The 19,043-nt window shown below is 50.8% G+C and overlaps 1 protein-coding gene across 12 annotated transcripts in view; it reads right to left on the bottom strand.

Annotated features, from left to right (window-relative positions):
* foxj3 (forkhead box J3) overlaps positions 1 to 19,043 on the bottom strand; it is a 168,146-nt gene that overhangs the window by 65,152 nt on the left and 83,951 nt on the right. For all 12 annotated transcript variants that reach the window (XM_043675667.2, XM_043675666.2, XM_043675668.2 and 9 more), the window contains exon 2: positions 14,333 to 14,787. In XM_043675667.2, the coding sequence (XP_043531602.1) occupies positions 14,333 to 14,650 (318 nt within the window). In that variant the 5' untranslated portion in view covers positions 14,651 to 14,787. The remainder of the gene's footprint in view (positions 1 to 14,332; positions 14,788 to 19,043) is intronic.

Here is a 19,043-nt window from a genome sequence, read left to right as displayed (position 1 = left end):
GGAGGGCAGGGAGGGAGGGCAGGGAGGGAGGGAGGGAGGGCAGGGAGGGGAGGGGAGGGAGGGAGGGCAGGGGGAAGGGAGGGCAGGGGGAAGGGAGGGCAGGGGAAGGGAGGGCAGGGGGAAGGAGGGCAGGGGGGAGGGTGGGGGGGAGGAGGGTGGGGGGAGGGAGGGAGGGTGGGGGGGAGGGAGGGTGGGGTGGGGGGAGGGAGGGCGGGGGGGAGGGCAGGGTGGATGGAGGGCAGGGGGGATGGAGAGCAGGGGGGATGGAGAGCAGGGGGAGGGAGGGCAGGAGGGCAGGGGGAGGGAGGGAGGGCAGGGGGGAGCGGGGGACGGGAGGGCAGGGGAGGGCGGGGGGACGGGAGGGCAGGGGGGGGGGCGGGCGGGGGACGGGAGGGCAGGGGGGGGCGGGCGGGGGGCGGGAGGGCAGGGGGGGGCGGGCGGGGGGCGGGAGGGCAGGGGGGGCGGGGCGGGGGACGGGAGGGCAGGGGGGGGAGGGCAGGGGGGGGAGGGCAGGGGGGAGGGCAGGGGGGGGTGGGCGGGGGGGGGGAGGGCGGGGGGGCAGGGGGGTGAGGGGCAGGGGGGGAGGGCGGGGGGGGAGGGCAGGGGGGGGAGGGGCAGGGGGGAGGGCAGGGGGGGAGGGCAGGGGGGAGGAGGGCGGGGGGGGAGGGCGGGGGGGGGGAGGGCGGGGGGGGGGAGGGCGGGGGGGGAGGGCAGGGGGGGGGGGAGGGCGGGGGGGGAGGGCGGGGGGGGAGGGCGGGGGGGAGGGGCGGGGGGAGGGCTGGGGGGGAGGGCGGGGGGGAGGGCTGGGGGGGGAGGGCTGGGGGGGGAGGGCTGGGGGGGGGGAGGGCGGGCGGAGATGGAGGGAGGGAGGGCGGGGGAGGGAGGAGGGCGGGGGAGGGAGGGAGGGCGGGGGAGGGAGGGAGGGAGGGCGGGGGAGGGAGGGAGGGAGGGCGGGGGAGGGAGGAGGGAGGGCGGCGGGGGAGGGAGGGCGGCGGGGGAGGGAGGGCGGCGGGGGAGAGAGAGGGAGGGTGGGAGGGAGGGAGGGAGGGGGGAGGGAGGGGGAGAGAGGAAGTGAGGGGGGAGGAAGGTAGGGGGGAGGAGGGAGGGCAGGGGAGGGAGGGCAGGGGAGGGAGGGAGGGCAGGGGAGGGAGGGAGGGCAGGGAGTGAGGGAGGGAGGGCAGGGAGTGAGGGAGGGAGGCGGGGGAGGGAGGGCGGGGGAGGAGGGAGGGGGAGGGAGGGAGGGGGAGGGAGGGCGGGGCAGGGGGGGAGGGGGCAGGGGGGGAGGGCGGGGGGGAGGTAGAGCGGGGGAAGAGAGATAGGGCGGGGGGAAGGGAGGGCGGGGGAGGGTGGTAGGGCAGGGGAGTGAGGGAGGCCGGGGAGGGAGGGAGGGCAGGGGGAGGGAGGGAGGGCAGGGGTGAGGGAGGGCAGGGTGGAGGGAGGGGCGGGTGAGGGAGGGGGAGGGGGACGGAGGGAGGGCGGGCGTAAGAGGGAGGGAGGGCGGGCGTAAGAGGGGAGGGAGGGCGGGCGTAAGAGGGAGGGAGGGCGGGCGTAAGAGGGAGGGGAGGGCGGCGTAAGAGGGAGGGAGGGCGGGCGGGCGGTGGGCGTGAGAGGGAGGGAGGGAGGGAGGGCGGGCGTGAGAGGGAGGGAGGGCGGGCGGGGCGGGCGTGAGAGGAGGGAGGCGCGGCGGGGGGGGCGGGTGAGAGGGAGGGAGGGCGGGCGGGCGTGGAGAGGGAGGGAGAGAGGGAGGGAGAGGGAGGGCGGGGCGGGCGTGAGAGGGAGGGAGGGAGGGAGGGAGGGAGGGAGGGCGTGAGAGGGAGGGAGGGAGGGAGGGCGGGCGTGAGAGGGAGGGAGGGAGGGCGGGCGGGCGTGAGAGGGAGGGAGGGAGGGCGGGCGTGGCGTGAGAGGGAGGGAGGGGAGGGCGGGCGGGGCGTGAGAGGGAGGGAGGGAGGGCGGGCGGGCGTGAGAGGGAGGGAGGGAGGGCGGGCGGGCGTGAGAGGAGGGAGGGCGGGCGGGCGTGAGAGGGAGGGAGGGAGGGCGGGCGGGCGTGAGAGGGAGGGAGGGAGGGCGGGCGGGCGTGAGAGGGAGGGCGGGCGGGCGTGAGAGGGAGGGAGGGAGGGCGGGCGGGCGTGAGAGGGAGGGAGGGAGGGCGGGCGGGCGTGAGAGGGAGGGAGGGAGGGCGGGCGGGAGTGAGAGGGAGGGCGGGCGGGCGTGAGAGGGAGGGAGGGCGGGCGGGCGTGAGAGGGAGGGAGGGCGGGCGGGCGTGAGAGGGAGGGAGGGCGGGCGGGCGGTGAGAGGGGAGGGAGGGCGGGCGGGCGTGAGAGGGAGGGAGGGCGGGCGGGCGTGAGAGGGAGGGAGGCGGGGCGGGCGTGAGAGGGAGGGAGAGAGGGAGGGAGAGAGGGAGGGCGGGCGGGCGTGAGAGGGAGGAGGGGAGGGAGGGAGGGAGGGAGGGAGGGAGGGCGTGAGAGGGAGGGAGGGAGGGAGGGCGGGCGTGAGAGGGAGGGAGGGAGGGCGGCGGGCGTGAGAGGGAGGGAGGGAGGGCGGGCGGGCGTGAGAGGGAGGGAGGGAGGGCGGGCGGGCGTGAGAGGGAGGGAGGGAGGGCGGGCAGGGCGTGAGAGGGAGGGAGGGAGGGCGGGCGGGGCGTGAGAGGGAGGGAGGGAGGGCGGGCGGGCGTGAGAGGGAGGGAGGGAGGGCGGGCGGGCGTGAGAGGGAGGGCGGGCGGGCGTGAGAGGGAGGGCGGGCGGGCGTGAGAGGGAGGGAGGGAGGGCGGGCGGGCGTGAGAGGGAGGGAGGGCGGGCGGGCGTGAGAGGGAGGGAGGGCGGGCGGGCGTGGGAGGGAGGGAGAGAGGGAGGGAGAGAGGGAGGGCGGGCGGGCGTGAGAGGGAGGGAGGGAGGGAGGGAGGGAGGGCGTGAGAGGGAGGGAGGGAGGGAGGGCGGGCGTGAGAGGGAGGGAGGGAGGCGGCGGGCGTGAGAGGGAGGGAGGGAGGGCGGCGGGCGTGAGAGGGAGGGAGGGCGGGTGGGCGTGAGAGGGAGGGAGGGAGGGCGGGCGGGCGTGAGAGGGAGGGAGGGAGGGAGGGCGGGCGTGAGAGGGAGGGAGGGAGGGCGGGCGGGCGTGAGAGGGAGAGAGGGAGGGCGGGCGGGCGTGAGAGGGAGGGAGGGCGGGCGGGCGTGAGAGGGAGGGAGGGCGGGCGGGCGTGGGAGGGAGGGAGGGCGGGGGGGAGGGCGGACGAGAGAGGGAGTGCGGGCGGGCGGACGAGAGAGGGAGGGCGGGCGGACGAGAGAGGGAGGGCGGGCGGACGAGAGAGGGAGGGCGGGCGGACGAGAGAGGGAGGGCGGGCGGACGAGAGAGGGAGGGCGGGCGGACGAGAGAGGGAGGGCGGGCGGACGAGAGAGGGAGGGCGGGGCGGACGAGAGAGGGAGGGCGGGCGGACGAGAGAGGGAGGGCGGGCGGACGAGAGAGGGAGGGCGGGCGGACGAGAGAGGGAGGGCGGGCGGACGAGAGAGGGAGGGCGGGGCGGACGAGAGAGGGAGGGCGGGCGGACGAGGGAGGGAGGGCGGGCGGACGAGGGAGGGAGGGCGGGGCGGACGAGGGAGGGAGGGCGGGAGGGCGAGAGAGGGAGGCGGGAGGGCGAGAGAGGGAGGGGGAGGGAGGGGGCGAGGGTGGGAGGGCGAGGGAGGGCGGGGAGGGAGGGCGGGCGGGCGAGGGAGGGCGGGCGGGCGAGGAGGGGCGGGGCGGGCGAGGGAGGGGCGGGGCGGGCGAGGGGGGAGGGCGGGGCGAGGGGGGGCGGGCGGGCGAGGGGGGGCGGGCGAGGGCGGGCGGGCGGGCGAGGGCGGGCGGGGCGAGGGCGGGCGGGCGGGCGAGGGGCGGGGCGAGGGCGGGCGGGCGGGCGAGAGCGGGCGGGCGGGCGGGGCGGGCGAGAGAGGGCGGGCGGGCGACGAGAGGGCGGGCGGGCGGAGAGAGAGGGCGGGCGGCGAGAGAGGGCGGGCGGGCGAGAGAGGGCGGGCGGGCGAGAGAGGGCGGCGGGCGAGAGAGGCGGGCGGGCGAGAGAGGGCGGGCGGGCGAGAGAGGGGCGGGCGGGCGAGAGAGGGCGGGCGGGCGAGAGAGGGCGGGCGGGCGAGAGAGGGCGGGCGGGCCGAGAGAGGGCGGGCGGGCGAGAGAGGGCGGGCGGGCGAGAGAGGGCGGGCGGGCGAGAGAGGGCGGGGCGGGCGAGAGAGGGCGGGCGGGCGAGAGAGGGCGGGCGGGCGAGAGAGGGCGGGCGGGCGAGAGAGGGCGGGCGGGCGAGAGAGGGCGGGCGGGCGAGAGAGGGCGGGCGGGCGAGAGAGGGCGGGCGGGCGAGAGAGGGCGGGCGGGCGAGAGAGGGCGGGCGGGCGAGAGAGGGCGGGCGGGCGAGAGAGGGCGGGCGGGCGAGAGAGGGCGGGCGGGCGAGAGAGGGGCGGGCGGGCGAGAGAGGGCGGGCGGGCGAGAGAGGGGCGGGCGGGCGAGAGAGGGCGGGCGGGCGAGAGAGGGCGGGCGGGCGAGAGAGGGCGGGCGGGCGAGAGAGGGCGGGCGGGCGAGAGAGGGCGGGCGGGCGAGAGAGGGCGGGCGGGCGAGAGAGGGCGGGCGGGCGAGAGGGCGGGCGGGCGGGCGAGAGGGGCGGGCGGGCGAGAGAGGGCGGGCGGGCGAGAGAGGGCGGGCGGGCGAGAGGAGGCGGGCGGGGCGAGAGAGGGCGGGCGGGCGAGAGAGGGCGGGCGGGCGAGAGAGGGCGGGCGGGCGAGAGAGGGCGGGCGGGCGAGAGAGGGCGGGCGGGCGAGAGAGGGCGGGCGGGCGAGAGAGGGCGGGCGGGCGAGAGAGGGCGGGCGGGGCGAGAGAGGGCGGGCGGGCGAGAGAGGGCGGGCGGGCGAGAGAGGGCGGGCGGGCGAGAGAGGGCGGGCGGCGAGAGAGGGCGGCGGGCGAGAGAGGGGCGGGCGGGCGAGAGAGGGCGGGCGGGCGAGAGAGGGAGGGAGAGCGGGCGAGAGAGGGCGGGAGGGCGAGAGAGAGGGAGAGAGGGAGAGAGGGAGGGAGGGAGGGAGGGCGGGCGGGAGGGCGGGAGGGCGGGGGAGGGAGGGAGGGAGGGTGGGAGGGAGGGAGGGAGGGCGGGCGGGAGGGAGGGAGGGAGGGAGAGAGGGAGAGGGAGGGAGGGAGAGGGAGGGAGGGAGGGCAGGCGGGCGGGGGAGGGAGGGGCAGGCGGTCGGGGGAGGGAGGGAGGGAGGGAGGGGAGGGCGGGGGAGGGGAGAGAGGGCGGGTGAGGGAGAGAGGGCGGGCGAGGGAGAGGAGGAAGGCGGGCGGGCCAGAGGGGGAAGGTGGGCGGGCCAGAGGGGGAAGGTGGGCGGGCGTGAGCGCGGGCAAGAGACGAGAACGCAAGTGAGTCCGTGCGCGAGAGCGAATGCGCGAGAGAGCACGCACGAGAGAGACAGAGAGAGCGAAAGAGTGAGACAGAGAGAGAGAGTGAGAGAGAGAGTGAGAGAGAGAGAGAGAAAGAGAGAGATAGACAGACAGAGAGACAGGATGGAAGCTGCTGGAAAGATTAACTCTTTGTGGTGTGATCTGAGTGCACACTTGCTTTTCATGGTTTGATTCCTGATGAAGGGCTCATGCCCGAAATGTCAATTCTCCTGCCCCCCAGATGCGCCTGACTTGCTGTGCTTTACTAACACCACACTCTCTACTCTGATCTCCAGCATCTGCAGTCCTCACTTTCTCCTATCGAGTGAATGTTTGTGCGTTGTTCCCTGGAGCTCAAGATTCGGGAATGTTATGAATTTAATTTGCATTTTGGGAATCTAAGATTTTTTTTTAAAAATCCATTTTGTAGGACAATGGAACTGGGCATGTTAGCTGAGCGAGGTTACCTCATGACTTTTTCCACATTGTTTAGACTAATTTCTCGTTATGATGTACTGTTAAAAAGGAGCTTATCTAGCAAATGCATTTGGCCAGGCTTGATCAGAGTTTCCCACTTTGATATGCATGTAGCTTAAATCGTCAAGCATACTCATTCCCGTCAATCAGTTTCACTTCCTCTACAAACTTGTGCCATTTTATTGCTGCTTATCTGATTAAGGACACGTGGTGATTTTTGTAATCTCAGTAGCAATTTCTGTATAAAGACAGCTTGTTCACAGCAATAAAGAGACTAGCCTGAGAGAGCTCTTCAGGGTAAGAGCTGGCGCCGCTAATGGTTTTAAAACCTAAGCTCAAGCCTGGCTTGTAATTCTGTGTTATAGTGTAACATTGATGTCATTGGTAAATAAAAGTAATAATTTAAACTAAACAATCTGTATGAGTTTTATATTCCAGACAACTACAGAGTACGATCTCCAGGACAAACCAAAAGAGGCTTACAGGTAGAGTCCATCAGGGATTCCCTGAGCTGTCTCGAACAGGGACTTCAACAATGTCACTGGACTGGTACTCCAGAATACCAGGCCAATATTCTGAGGCCATAGGTTTGAGCCCCACCATGGGAAACGGTGAAATTTGAAAGCAATAAAAATCTAGGATTAAAAGCTCGTCGAGTAGAGAATATGTAACTATCAGCAGTTGTTGTAAAAACCTATCTGGTACATGTCCTTTATAGGAGGAAACCTACCATCTTTACCTAGTCTAGTCTACTGTTATGCCAGACCCACAGCAAAGTGTTTGACCATTAATTGACAAATACCCATCTGTACAATAAGGGTTGGGTGATAAATGAGAGCTCAGCCAGCAGTGCCCCCACTCTTTGAAAGAATGACAAGTATTTGCATTGATATAGGAGCACGGTAAAGTGACAGAATGTGGAGTCTCAGCATTTTAAAACAAATTCCAACTCACTTTTTATTCTTGAAAATCCATAAAGCTAAGTATAAGTTTCTTAGTAAGGGTCATATTGCATGTTAATTTATTGGCCATGGATGTCAGATTATTGGGAAGTTTTAATCTATAATTGCTCAAACTGATTTCACTCAACCATGAAACAGGTAAATTGACTGGAAACTTTCATAGCCATGAGGAGAAGTGGTTTTAACAAGTGCACGTTTCCACCTCAGGGATCTTTCAGCAGCTTACCCAATTAGCCACTTTTTCTGGGTGTCGGCTTGGGAAGCTATTTAACTAAATGGGGTACAGCAGCCCAAGTCTGACTGAATATACAACTGGAAGCCAAACCAGACATACCATGGCTTTGGGTCACTAACTTTATTAAGTATCTCATAGGATAGCATCTTTTTGTGTCATTGTGAAACATAGACAAATGCAGGATTATGTAGGCAAAGATACACTGCAGAATTAATTTAAGAAATTAGATGAGCAAACTTAGCTACAGTCATTTGTAAATGTGTGGAGATTGCATATTGCAAGATTAAAGGCTGGTATAGTATTTCTGCAGATGTCAGTAATATTGTTTCTAATCAAATAGCAGAAATTCCTCTGATTAACATAAATGGTTTCATTTTATTGGCCAAAAGTCACTTCCTGGAGCTTAGTGCATAGTGACAGGCAAGTAATTGGATGGAAGTTGGTAAAGTTTAAATTTACGCCTTTAATTAGTATTTGTAGGATACTTGATGCTTTACTTTGCAGATCAAAGTGACGTGACCACCAGTGCTTTGTGGGGTGAAACAATAGGCAACCAGAGACATTACGAAAGTAATTGCACTGGATCACAGTAATAAAGCTGCTATGCAAGTTACACTGATGTACAATATTAGGCACATAAAAGACAAGTGTAAAGGTCAGGTCCTTTCTGTTGAGTCATATGGGCACTATTTGGTTGGTGGAAAGTAAAATAATCAAAGGCATATGTAGTGATTATTAGCTGATGTAGCAAAGAACAGGGCCTGAGTTTTATGCTCGTGTTTATAAAGCAGCATGGTATCACGTCATTAGAAGTATATAGAGTCAGAGAATCAGTTTAAAACGATAAGGAAAGAATTCTTGCAAATGGCTTCTTAACAGCCAAGTGCATTTATCCAATGGCTAAATTATAGAAATTAGGAGCCTTTGGTTTGAGCTGATTTTAACTATAGGATGGACTCAAAGGGCCTCTGCTTTAATCATTCTATGATTCTATTTGAATATCAGTTCCAATGAATTGGGCAAAAAGGAGACAAAGTTTAAGATTCCAGGTCATTAATTATCGGCTGTGAATGGAATTATTATGTGAGGCCAGAAAAATTATGCAGTGGTCAAGTTAATGCCTCAAGGAGAGGAGAGAAAAGGAAATAGAGCCATACACTATTATTTAGCACTCAAGGTGGTGTTTTTAATGCAAACATGATCCTTTACGGTCACTGAACTTGGCAGAGACTGACACCAACACATATCACTTCACGATTATTTTTGACAATCACAATGCCAAACATCTTTCCCTCCAAGCAAAAAATTAAAAAGGGAAAGCACAATTATTTCAAATAAGTGTGACGATAACAACTTAATATTTCTGAACTAGCAAGAACTTCAGTCTTGAAGGACTTAATGCAAAGTGTCAGTAAATGTACTTTGCATAACACAAACACAATTTGGATTCTCCAAAGCATTCCAATTTTCTTCATCAATAACGATATTTCTAGTCACTCTGAAGAAAAAGGATACTTAATCCCTAACCACATCCTCAGCATAACATTTATACTCACAACAGCAAATTATTTCTCAAGTACAGTCACTGTGGTTATACCCACAAACACAGCAGCCAACCCTACACAGTAAGGTCTTACAGGTAACAATAAGATCAATGGTCAGTTAAACTGCTTTGGTGTTTTAGTTCAGAGAATAATGTTGACCAAATGCCCAGCTGTTTATTTAAACAGGCGAATGGTATCTCAGTTGAATATTTCATCTAAAAGCTAACACCTCCAATAAGACAAGCTCAGAAAGATGACACAGTCATGTGTTAACACATAATGACACTTAGAGGCAAAACAACTGCCAAATGAGATAAGCCAAGACCTGGTAGTATTGTAGTAATGCCACCAGACCAGTAATCCAGAGGCCAGGCTGATGTACTGAAGACATGGGCTCAAATCCCACAATGGCAACATGTGGAATTGAAATTCAATTAATTCAATCTGGAATTTAGAGTGAGGATTAGTGACAATGAAACTATCATTGGCTGTTACAAAAACCCACTTGGTTCACTAACGTCCTTTAAGAAAAGAAATCTGCTGTCTTGACCTGGCCTACAACAATCTGACTAACTCCCAACTGTCCTCTGAAATGGCCTAAGCACCACTCAAGGGCAATTAGAATGGGCAAGTATTGACACCCATATCCCAGGGAAAAACATAAAAACAGTTATTGGAGGGGATTCTGAGAGATAGAATTGATATGCATTTGGAGAGGCAACGACTGATTAGATATAGTCAGTATGGCTTTGTGCATGGGAAATCTCTCAAACTTGATTGAGCTTTTTGAGTATGTGACCAAAATGATAGATGAGGGGAGATGGTAGACATTGTCTACATGGATTTTAGTAAAGCCTTTGACAAGGTTCTGCATGGTAGACTGGTTAGTAAAGTTACATCACGAGTTCAAGGAGAGCTTGAGGTGTTAAGGGGTTAATTTGCTCTGTTGATCTGTAAGAAATTGGATGCCCTGGGGGGTAGGGTAGTATGTTGCTCTGTCTTGCAAGTACAATTTGAAAAGTTTACATCACCATTTCCTATTATTCAGAGTAAATTTACATTATCATCCCCAATTCAGAATCAATAAGAACATTGCAGCTACAATTCTGATTACTCCCTGCAGATAAAAAAAATTAATTTACACCAAATCTTGACATTAAGGAATGATCTAAATTACAGTGTTTCTGGAAATGATCAGGTCACTGCATTGTCTTGAGTGCTATGTGACTGTGAGGGTGTGGCTGGGGGTTGTCTTATGGGCATTACTGACTGTGATGTATGATTTTGTATTAAAAGGAGAAACGTTCCCTTGCTCAGAGAGCTTCTCTTGACATGCTTTGCAAGCATTGGGAAGACTATTAAGTGATCCTCCAATGCTGGTACTTGCTTAATAAATGTTGTTCACAGAAGTTGGTGTATTGCAGTTGCATGAAGTGTGTAAGAATCTCAAGAACTAACAAACTTGCCAATTGGATACAAAATTGGTTTGATGGTTGGAGAGAGGGTGGTGGTGGAAGGTTGTTTTTTTCGACTAGAAGCCTGTAACCAGCAGTGCTTCCACAGGGATAGATGCTGGATCCACTGTTGTCTGCATTTATATAAACAATTTAGAGATTTCAGAGGGATGGTTAGTAGGTTTGTGGATGACACCAAAACTGGTGACATAATGGACAGTGAAGAAGGTTATCGAAGATTACAAAGGGACCTTGATCTACTGCACTAATGGGCTGAGGAGTGGCAGGTGGAGTTTAACTTGAACAAACATGAGGTATTGCATGTTAGGAAGATGAAACAAGGAAAAGACTTATACGCTTAATGGCAGTGCCTTATATAGTGTTGTCAAACAGAAAGGCCTAAGGGTTCAGGTACATAATTCGATGGAAGCTGTGACACAGGTGAATAGGTGGGTAAGGTGGTGTTTGGCACACTTGTCTTCATTGATCAGACCATTGATTTAAGGAGTTGAGACATCATCTAGAGGTTGTACAGAATGCTAGTGGGGCCACTTTTGGAGTAGTGTGTTCAAAACTGGTCACCCTGATCATTAAATTGAAGCAGGTTCACAAGAGATTTGCAAGCAAATTGCTGGGACTGGACAGCTTGCATTATAAGGAGAGGGCAGATACGCTGAGTCATTTTTTCCACTAGAATGTAGGAGGTTCGAGGGTTAACCTGTTAAAATCATGAGGGGCATAGACAAGGTGAATAGCAAAAGTTTTTTCCCCCAGGGTGGGAGAGTTCAAAACTGAAGGACATATTTTTAAGGTGAGAGGAGAAAGATTATAAAGAACCTAGTGGCATCTTTTTCACACAGACAGTGGTTTGTATATGGAATGAACGGCCTTAGAAAGCGGTAGCTGCAGGTGCAGTTACAACATTTAAAAGACAGGTGGATAGGTATCGAATTAGGAAAAGTTTAGAGGGATTGGAAGCAAATGCACACAAGTGGGATGAGTTTAGTTTGGGGAACTTCGTTGGCATGGATGAGTTGGACCAAAGGTCTGTTTCTGGGTTGTATGACTCTATAACCAATCAAGTGTTAGTCTGACATTATTAATGACAACTATGAATCTCACCTAGCAGAACAATATTGTTTTGTTAAGCTTTTACTTAAAACATCCAATTTTGAGCTCTCCTAAAAGTGAGACTGTTCAGGAGTATAATTTCAAAAGTATAATTAGCCTTCCTATATATAACCAAAGAGACCAACAACTGTTTTGAGAGTTGAGAAACAGCAGTCTTCCTTAAAAGAATCACATAAGCTAGCCTCTTTATCCTGTTCTCATTGCAATGGAGTCCTAAAGGGCCACAATTATTTACAGTATATATGAATGACTTGGATGACAAGTGAATGTACTATTACCACATTAGGAGAGGCTGAATCGTCTGGGACTTTTTTCACAGGAGTGTACAAGGTTGAGGATAGACCATTTGGAGGTTTATAAAATCATGAGGGGTAAGGTAAGATAAGATGAATGGCAGATATCTTTTCCCTAGGGTTGGTGATTTCAAGACTAGGGGGCAGATTTTTAAGGTGAAAGGAAAAAGATGTCAAAAAAGACATGATGGGCAACTTTTGTTTCCTTAGACGGAGCAGCTCACATCTAGAGTAAATCGGAAATGTGGGTACAGTTACAACAATTAAAAGCCATTTGGATAAGTACATGGATAAGAGCAGATTTGGAGGGATTATGGGGCAAATGCAAGCAGGTGGGACTAGTTTAATTTAGGATTATGGTCGGCATAGACTGATTGGACTGAAGGGTCTGTTTCTATGCTACATGACTATCACTATCTATCACTCTTTACTGAATAAGTTAAAGATACATAATTTTACAGTCCTCACACTTCAAACAATATGGATCTTCCAGACATCACTAATACTGTACCCAGAATAATTATTCTAAAATAACTACTGTATGCACTGAGCATCACATGAAATGATACTGGACATTGTAACCACTCTACAATATTTTATTACATTAAAAGACTGAAACTGCACTAAATTTTGACGCAAAGCCAAACTGAAAATTAACTAATTACTTAATATGCATGAACCAAAGACTGACCCCAATAGGACCAGTTGGAAGGATGTACAAAATATTTAAGCAGCATGCTAAATCAGTGCAGACTCTGGAGAAGCATGTCCCTATAGAAGATTTGGAACATGAATTGTCAGTACCAAACTATCAAGTATCACTCTGCACTATAATTACATCTAAGTAGCAGTATAAGTGAAATTTGTTTTGCAAGGCAGCAAACCTGGAAGAAGTGTCCAGTAATCACTACTTTTATGCAAGGTGGTAACCTTGTAAGATACACACTCAACCACCCATTAAACTGATTGCAAGAATCAAAGATGGATCACAATTTCTAAACAATTTAGATAAAATAGAAGATAACAGAGCCATGAAAGACTAACAAACATATAAATACTCACTGATTAGAATGATTCTGTAAAGACTCAGCAACTTAGCAGACATCACAATATAGACTTGTTCGAATTGCAGTCATTTTTAATAACCAGGAATATTTCTAAGTCTAGATACATGGCGTCAAATTTTGACACAATACTCCTGCCTCTGCTTATTAATGTGTTTGAGAACTACATATTTCAGGACAAAAAACTATTAATATGGCTGCTGCTTCAGCTGCTTTATCATGCAAATTATGAGATGGGACAAAATACATAGAAAAACCTTTGTACTTGGGGACAGACAACGCAGTTGCCATACAGATAGTCACAAGCAGAAACTCAAAAAGAAATGGTTATCCAGAGTGGAAAACATGTAAAGAGTTAAATCATAATACTTATACTTGCAATTAATGATTAGCAATAAACTAAATTTAATTGTTGACAATTTATTAGGAAGTAAATAACACTCTTTAAGAGAGTGTGGAGATTGCAAATGAAAACAGGATCAGATGTCTGAAATTTAGTAGTAAGATGACAATAACATGTGGAGGGGAGCTGTTTTTAGACAAAAGTTCGAGAGAATATCATCTAAAAGGAACTGAACAGCTGAAAATAATGCTCAATATGAAAGACTTTAATCCTTTCATTCAAATAAATGCAAGTTTGTTGGTCAACTCTAATACTCAGATCTTTCACTGAATAAACCTTTCTAGTCCTTTCAACTGTGTCTCTTTAACCAACTTTCAGTTACTCTTCCCAATGTTTCAGCTTTTTGATCAGCTTTTGTCAGATTATCCTCCTTTAGAAGAGTCTTGGACCTCTACTTAAATGCAAGCTGATTCCATTTTCATAATATCCACAATTAAAACTTTCCTCACTAAAACATTTTGCTAAACGTTTCCTTTCTTTAAACTCTTGTGCACACAAGGATAGTGAAGTAAATAAGCCTCAATACGGGTCAATCCTCAGAACTTTTTTTTGGGAGGCAAGTCCAATTTTCTCCACTTTGATGGCAAATTGCTGGAATATTATTGCACTGAGCACCACCAGCAACTTATCCAGGTGACATCATCAGAAGTCAGCATGCACATTTATTAACTCTGATTAAAGGCAATGACTAGCAAGGAGTACAACAAAATTGATACCTATCCTCCATTCATTCATGATCACTTTCTGTTTGGATAGAAAACATAACAGGAACCCTGACTAAGTTACCTCCCGTTCTCTGTGACAGCCTTGGATAAAGGGTAGTAATTCTTCCTTTCATTCTCTAAAGTCATAGATCAAGACCTATTCCCGAGGCTTAAACAAAATCTAGGTTGACATTGCATATTGTACGAAGGGCGTAATGCACTGTAGACTGACACTCGGTTGAAACGGCACCCACACCACCTGCAGCCTCAAAGAGCTATTCAAAAAGGAAAGGATAACCCTCACAACCCTGACATGCGTTTTTCCCCCTCAATCAATACTTTAAAACATACTATTTCACTGTTTATCTCATTGGTCTTTATGGGATGTTTGCGCATACATTGATATACTATAGACACGGTGCCCCAATGACTAATTTTAAATATACATGACAGGGTGTGAAGGGCACCCTAAAGACATAAAAGGTTTTCTGTATTTCAAGTCCTCTTTTTCACTAGCTCACTGCAGTTTTATTGCAGATGACAGCTTTGCCCAGCAGAACATTAGAGGTGCTCTTTGCATTGTCTCTCAACAGTATGCAGTTGAAATTCGAAACTACAATGGTTTCTCTAAGCAGTATCAGCAATGCAGTTTTCTTCCAGTATCTTACCTTCCAGCCACTGCCAGCTTCTCTATAATACGGAAAGTTGTCACATATCCACTGATAAATCTCACTGAGCGTCATCTTCTTTTTCGGAGAGCTGTTGATAGCAAACGTAATGAGGCTGGCATAACTGTATGGTGGTTTCCCATCTTTGTTTTGTGCATCCTGGTCCAGGGTAGTGTTTGGGTCCAGAAGTGGGGTTTTCTTTGCAATCCCACCACCAGCCACATTCTGGGCAGCATCTGCTTTCTGAATGGCAGCCCTCATTGTCAACTGTGGCAGCCAATCCATGGACGTCAGGCTGCTCTCCAGCTCTGACGTCATTGTGTTCAATCACTCCTCCACCAGGTATCAATAAAGTTTGTAATCCACACAAAAGTTGTTTCACTCCCAAAAGATAAGCCACACTGCAGGAAATTCCTAGTCACTTGATTCACTTGATTGGAGGAAGTGGGCTTATTCTAAAAGAAATTAAAAAGGTTACAATTAACCTCAGAAAATGCATGAGAATAATTTACTCCATCAAATCAAATCAAAATTCACTGTGTTAAACCTCTCCATACACCCATAAGAAATACAAGCAATATTAGTCTGCTCCACCATTCAATCAAGGCTGACTTGTTTCTCATCCCCATTCTCCTGCCTTCTCCTTGCAACCTTTACTCACCAATCCCCATGTCTGCGTGTGTTTCCTCCGGGTGCTCCAGTTTCCTCCCACAATCCAAAGCTGTGCAGATTAGGTGAATTGTCCATGCTAAAATTGCCCATAGTGCTCAGCGAGATTTAGTTCGGTATATTCGTAAATATAGAGTAGCAGGGGAATGGTCTGGGTGGGTGACTCTTTGGAGGGTCGGTGTGGACATGTGGGGCCGAATGGCCTGTTTCCACACTAAGGATTCTATGATTCTATAATAGGTCATCACTGTCTTAAATGCAGTCAATGACTTGGCCTCTATAGCCTTCTGTCGCAAAATGTTCCACAGATTCACTACCGTCTGGCTGAAAAAGCTCATCATCTCAGTTCAAAAGAGCACACCCTTCACTCTGATGCTAACCCCTCGGGTCCTAGTTTCTCCTAATGGAGACATCTTCTCCACACCCACTCTATCTAGACCTCTTAGCATTCTGCAAATTTCAGTGGGGTCCCTCCTTATTCTTTTAAACACCATTCAGTACATAATCCTCAACCGCTCCTCATGTAACAAGCCCTTAATTTCCAGGATTATTCTGGTGAACCCTCCAAGGCCAGCACATCCTTCCTTAGAATCCTTATTTAGTCTGGCCTACATGAGACTCCTGACTTACTGCAATGTAGTTGAGTCTTAACTGCCCCCTGAGTAATTAGGAATGGTCAATAAATGCTGGCCTAGCCTGTGATGCCCACCTCCTAAGAAAGAATAAAACAAAACAGGGCCTATAACTGTGAATCATTTCACCAATCTCCCCCACTGTAAATAAATCATCTTGGTAATAGAATTGTCAAATCTAAATAACTTGTCAACAACTTTAGTGTTGCCAGTGGATTTAATATATTAACATCACATACTATAGAATAAAATAATTATATTTGTAACATGCTATCCACTGTGGAAAATATATATATATTATAACAACCCAGAAATTGCCTGAACAAGCGGTCAACACCTTATCGATTTGCACATGAACCTCAAAATGTCTCCTCCAAACAAATTGGAGGCAACAAAATTTAAAATTGGAAAATGACATTTTCTTCCATCTCATCTAGCCATTCCATTTATTTTGTGAATTTTTGTTCTGTCTGATTATGCCGTATTCTACCATAACCATTAAATTAATTATCAGCTGCAAACTTCTTGTTTTAACTGGCACCTTATGAACCAGCACTTTTGATAAACCGGCAAAAGTTATATACCTCAAATACGGCAAAGTTTACTGTATTATCACGATCTCTGCAATGTCTAAGTAGTCAGTTGAGGGTGTGAGTAAGTAGGCTCGCTGCCATTTAGTTTTACTTAAGGCAAAGTTGCATTATTATGATTTAAGTGATTTATGTTGCAAATAATGTATAATGTTACAATTACTTTTATATTGATTATGTAAACCTCTTGATGAACTGGGATATTTGATGAATGGCACTTCCTTGGCCCCATAGGGCCAATGAATAAAAGGTTTGCTATTATCAGTCAGGCTGGTGATCTATAGAACCATACACTTGCTTCCACAGCTGATCCTTGCATTTTACCTTCTGCAATAAACCTCTCAACTGCTTGGTTTTGTCATGTCCACTCTGGCCAACTTTGGCTGGATCTATCCTTTTACTTTGAGCCCTCACGTATCTAAAATGTGGGGAAGCCCTAGCAGGTCAACTCAGGTGAAAAACCATGAAAATCCCAACTTTTAGGCTAAATGAGAGATTTACACCAAAGCAGCTGTTCTGTAAAAAAGTACCCAGTATTTTGTTTCCAATAATCAACATTCACCAGTTAAGGATTTTCTATTGCTCAAAATTTGTAAAAATGTCACCTTCCACAGGATCTGCACAGTTGTTCGCCAAATTGATTTTTTGAGTGTGTGAATCATTTCATATTGTTAAATGATGAGATTTAATATGCAAAAGAATTTGTAGTCTGTCATAACAAGTAGATGTACAAAGGGAGGCAGTTACTAAACCAAGTAGAAACAGTCAAGGAAATACCAAGAAGTAGCATAAGAAAAATCCACAAATGACAAAAACATATCAGAAAGGGAGAAACGTCAGGATATTAAAAGCTGCAGAAAAGTAACAATGTCCGTTTGCACTGTAAATGTCCCACAAGTTAAAAACTGTAGCAGTCTTGCTGGCAGTAATCTAGTGATCTTAAGAAAAGTGTTTCACGAGGTAACTGCAACTAATGTTCAGAGGAGGTTTTTCAAATAAGAGTCACTTAAGGAAGCGTGTTCAAAACTGTGGAATGGAAATAAATGAAGTCCATGCCACCAAAGACAGTGCAGGGCAGGAAAAACACAACAGAACCTCAAACCAGAATTTGTGGATCTGTCCTTTTACGTTGAGCCCTCACGTATCGAAAATGTGGGGAAGTCCTGGCAGGCCAACTCAGGTGAAAAATCATGAAAATTTGCAAATTGGAACTGTAATTTTGATTTCCTATCTTAGAGAAATGAATGCATCAGATTTCACGAGAACAGGAAAACAGGGAAACTGGATTTCGAGTGAACAAGATACAAGGGCAAAGTTTCAGATAAGCCATTGCTTATGCAGGATGTAATTTAAAGGTCAGTAAAGAATGACAGAATTCAAACCTCAAGCTGATGAAAGTTTACGCTGTACAGAGAAGTGAAGTTACATTTTACTTGGTCCATATAAAATTTGTACACACTTTATACTTCAGTAAGTTTCTACTGAGAACACTGATATTATGACATATAATATTTAAATTTTTAAAAATGCTTCCACCTAAGTGACAAATCAGCAGAGCAAGGTTTGGCCACAACTGCTGTAATTTATTTCAAGAGCATTCTGTTACACAACCAATGGGGGATTAAATTCAGAGGAGGGAATGCCCATTTCAACCAGTCAACACATGTTACACATTCAAATTCTTGGTCATGTTCTGGTTGATTCCTGTTATTTTTGGAGTCATATCAAAACAAGTTATAACAAGAGGTACATTTGAAATTGTGGTGTGCCATACATATGCGCTTTTAAATCCAGGGTAAATCGTCCTACTTAATAATAACAGATGGCTTGAAAAAGCTTCTGTGCAGTACAAAATGCTTTTGAAAACAGAAATCCAGCTCCTGGGACCACAAACAAGTAGAAACAGAATATACTCTGGGTGGAGACTTCCACATCCATCACTAAGAGTGGTTTGGTACCACCGCTTTTGGCCAAGCCTTGAAAGGCATATCTGTCAGACTGGGTCTGAAGTAGGTGGTGAAGGAATCAATAAAGAGGGGGAAATAAAAACAAACTTACGAGACTTGGCCTTACCAATCTGCCCATGACAGTATTGGTAGGAGTGACCACTGTACAGTTCTTTTGCAGATCAGGTCCCATCTTCACAAAGAGCACACTCTCAATAGTACAGTGTAGTGCTATCACTTTGCTAAAAGAGACAGACTGAACAATCTACCAACTCACAACTGTGCAACCATGATGGTCATCAGCAAAATTGTATTGAACCACAATCTGTCATCTCATTGCTTGGCATATGCCTCTACTATAACCACCTAATTAGAAGATTAACCCTGGCTCAACAACAAGTATACGAGAGCAGACCAGAAGTAGCACCAGGTATACTTAAAAATAATGCATCAACCTGGTGAAATTACAATATGGGACCATTTGCACACCAGACAGTACATGTCACAAGCAAAAGAGTTAAGCAATCAGATTTGAATAAGATTAAACCTTTGCAAGAGTGTAGTGCTGGAAAAGCACAGCAGGTCAGACAGCATGTGAACAGGAAATCAAAGTTTCAGACATAAGCCCTTCATCAGGAATGAGGCTTGTGGGTTGGGGGCTGAGAGATAAGTGGTAGAGGGCTGGAGTTAGGTAGCTGAGAAAATAATAGGTGGATGGAGGCGAGGGAGAAGGTGGTAGGTCAGAGGGGGTGTGTGATGGACAGGTCCGGTGGGCAGTGCCGAGTTGGAGGTTTGGGACTGGGATAATGGGGGGGGGGGGGGGGGGAAGAGAGAGAGAGAGAATGAGGAAGCTATCGAAATCCACATTTATCCC

This window comes from Chiloscyllium plagiosum, unplaced genomic scaffold (genome assembly GCF_037043375.1).
Source record: "Chiloscyllium plagiosum isolate Xiang-an unplaced genomic scaffold, Cpla_swu_hap1 HiC_scaffold_37, whole genome shotgun sequence".
NCBI classification, from domain to species: Eukaryota; Metazoa; Chordata; class Chondrichthyes; order Orectolobiformes; family Hemiscylliidae; genus Chiloscyllium; species Chiloscyllium plagiosum.
This window is presented reverse-complemented; position numbering and strand designations above follow the sequence as displayed.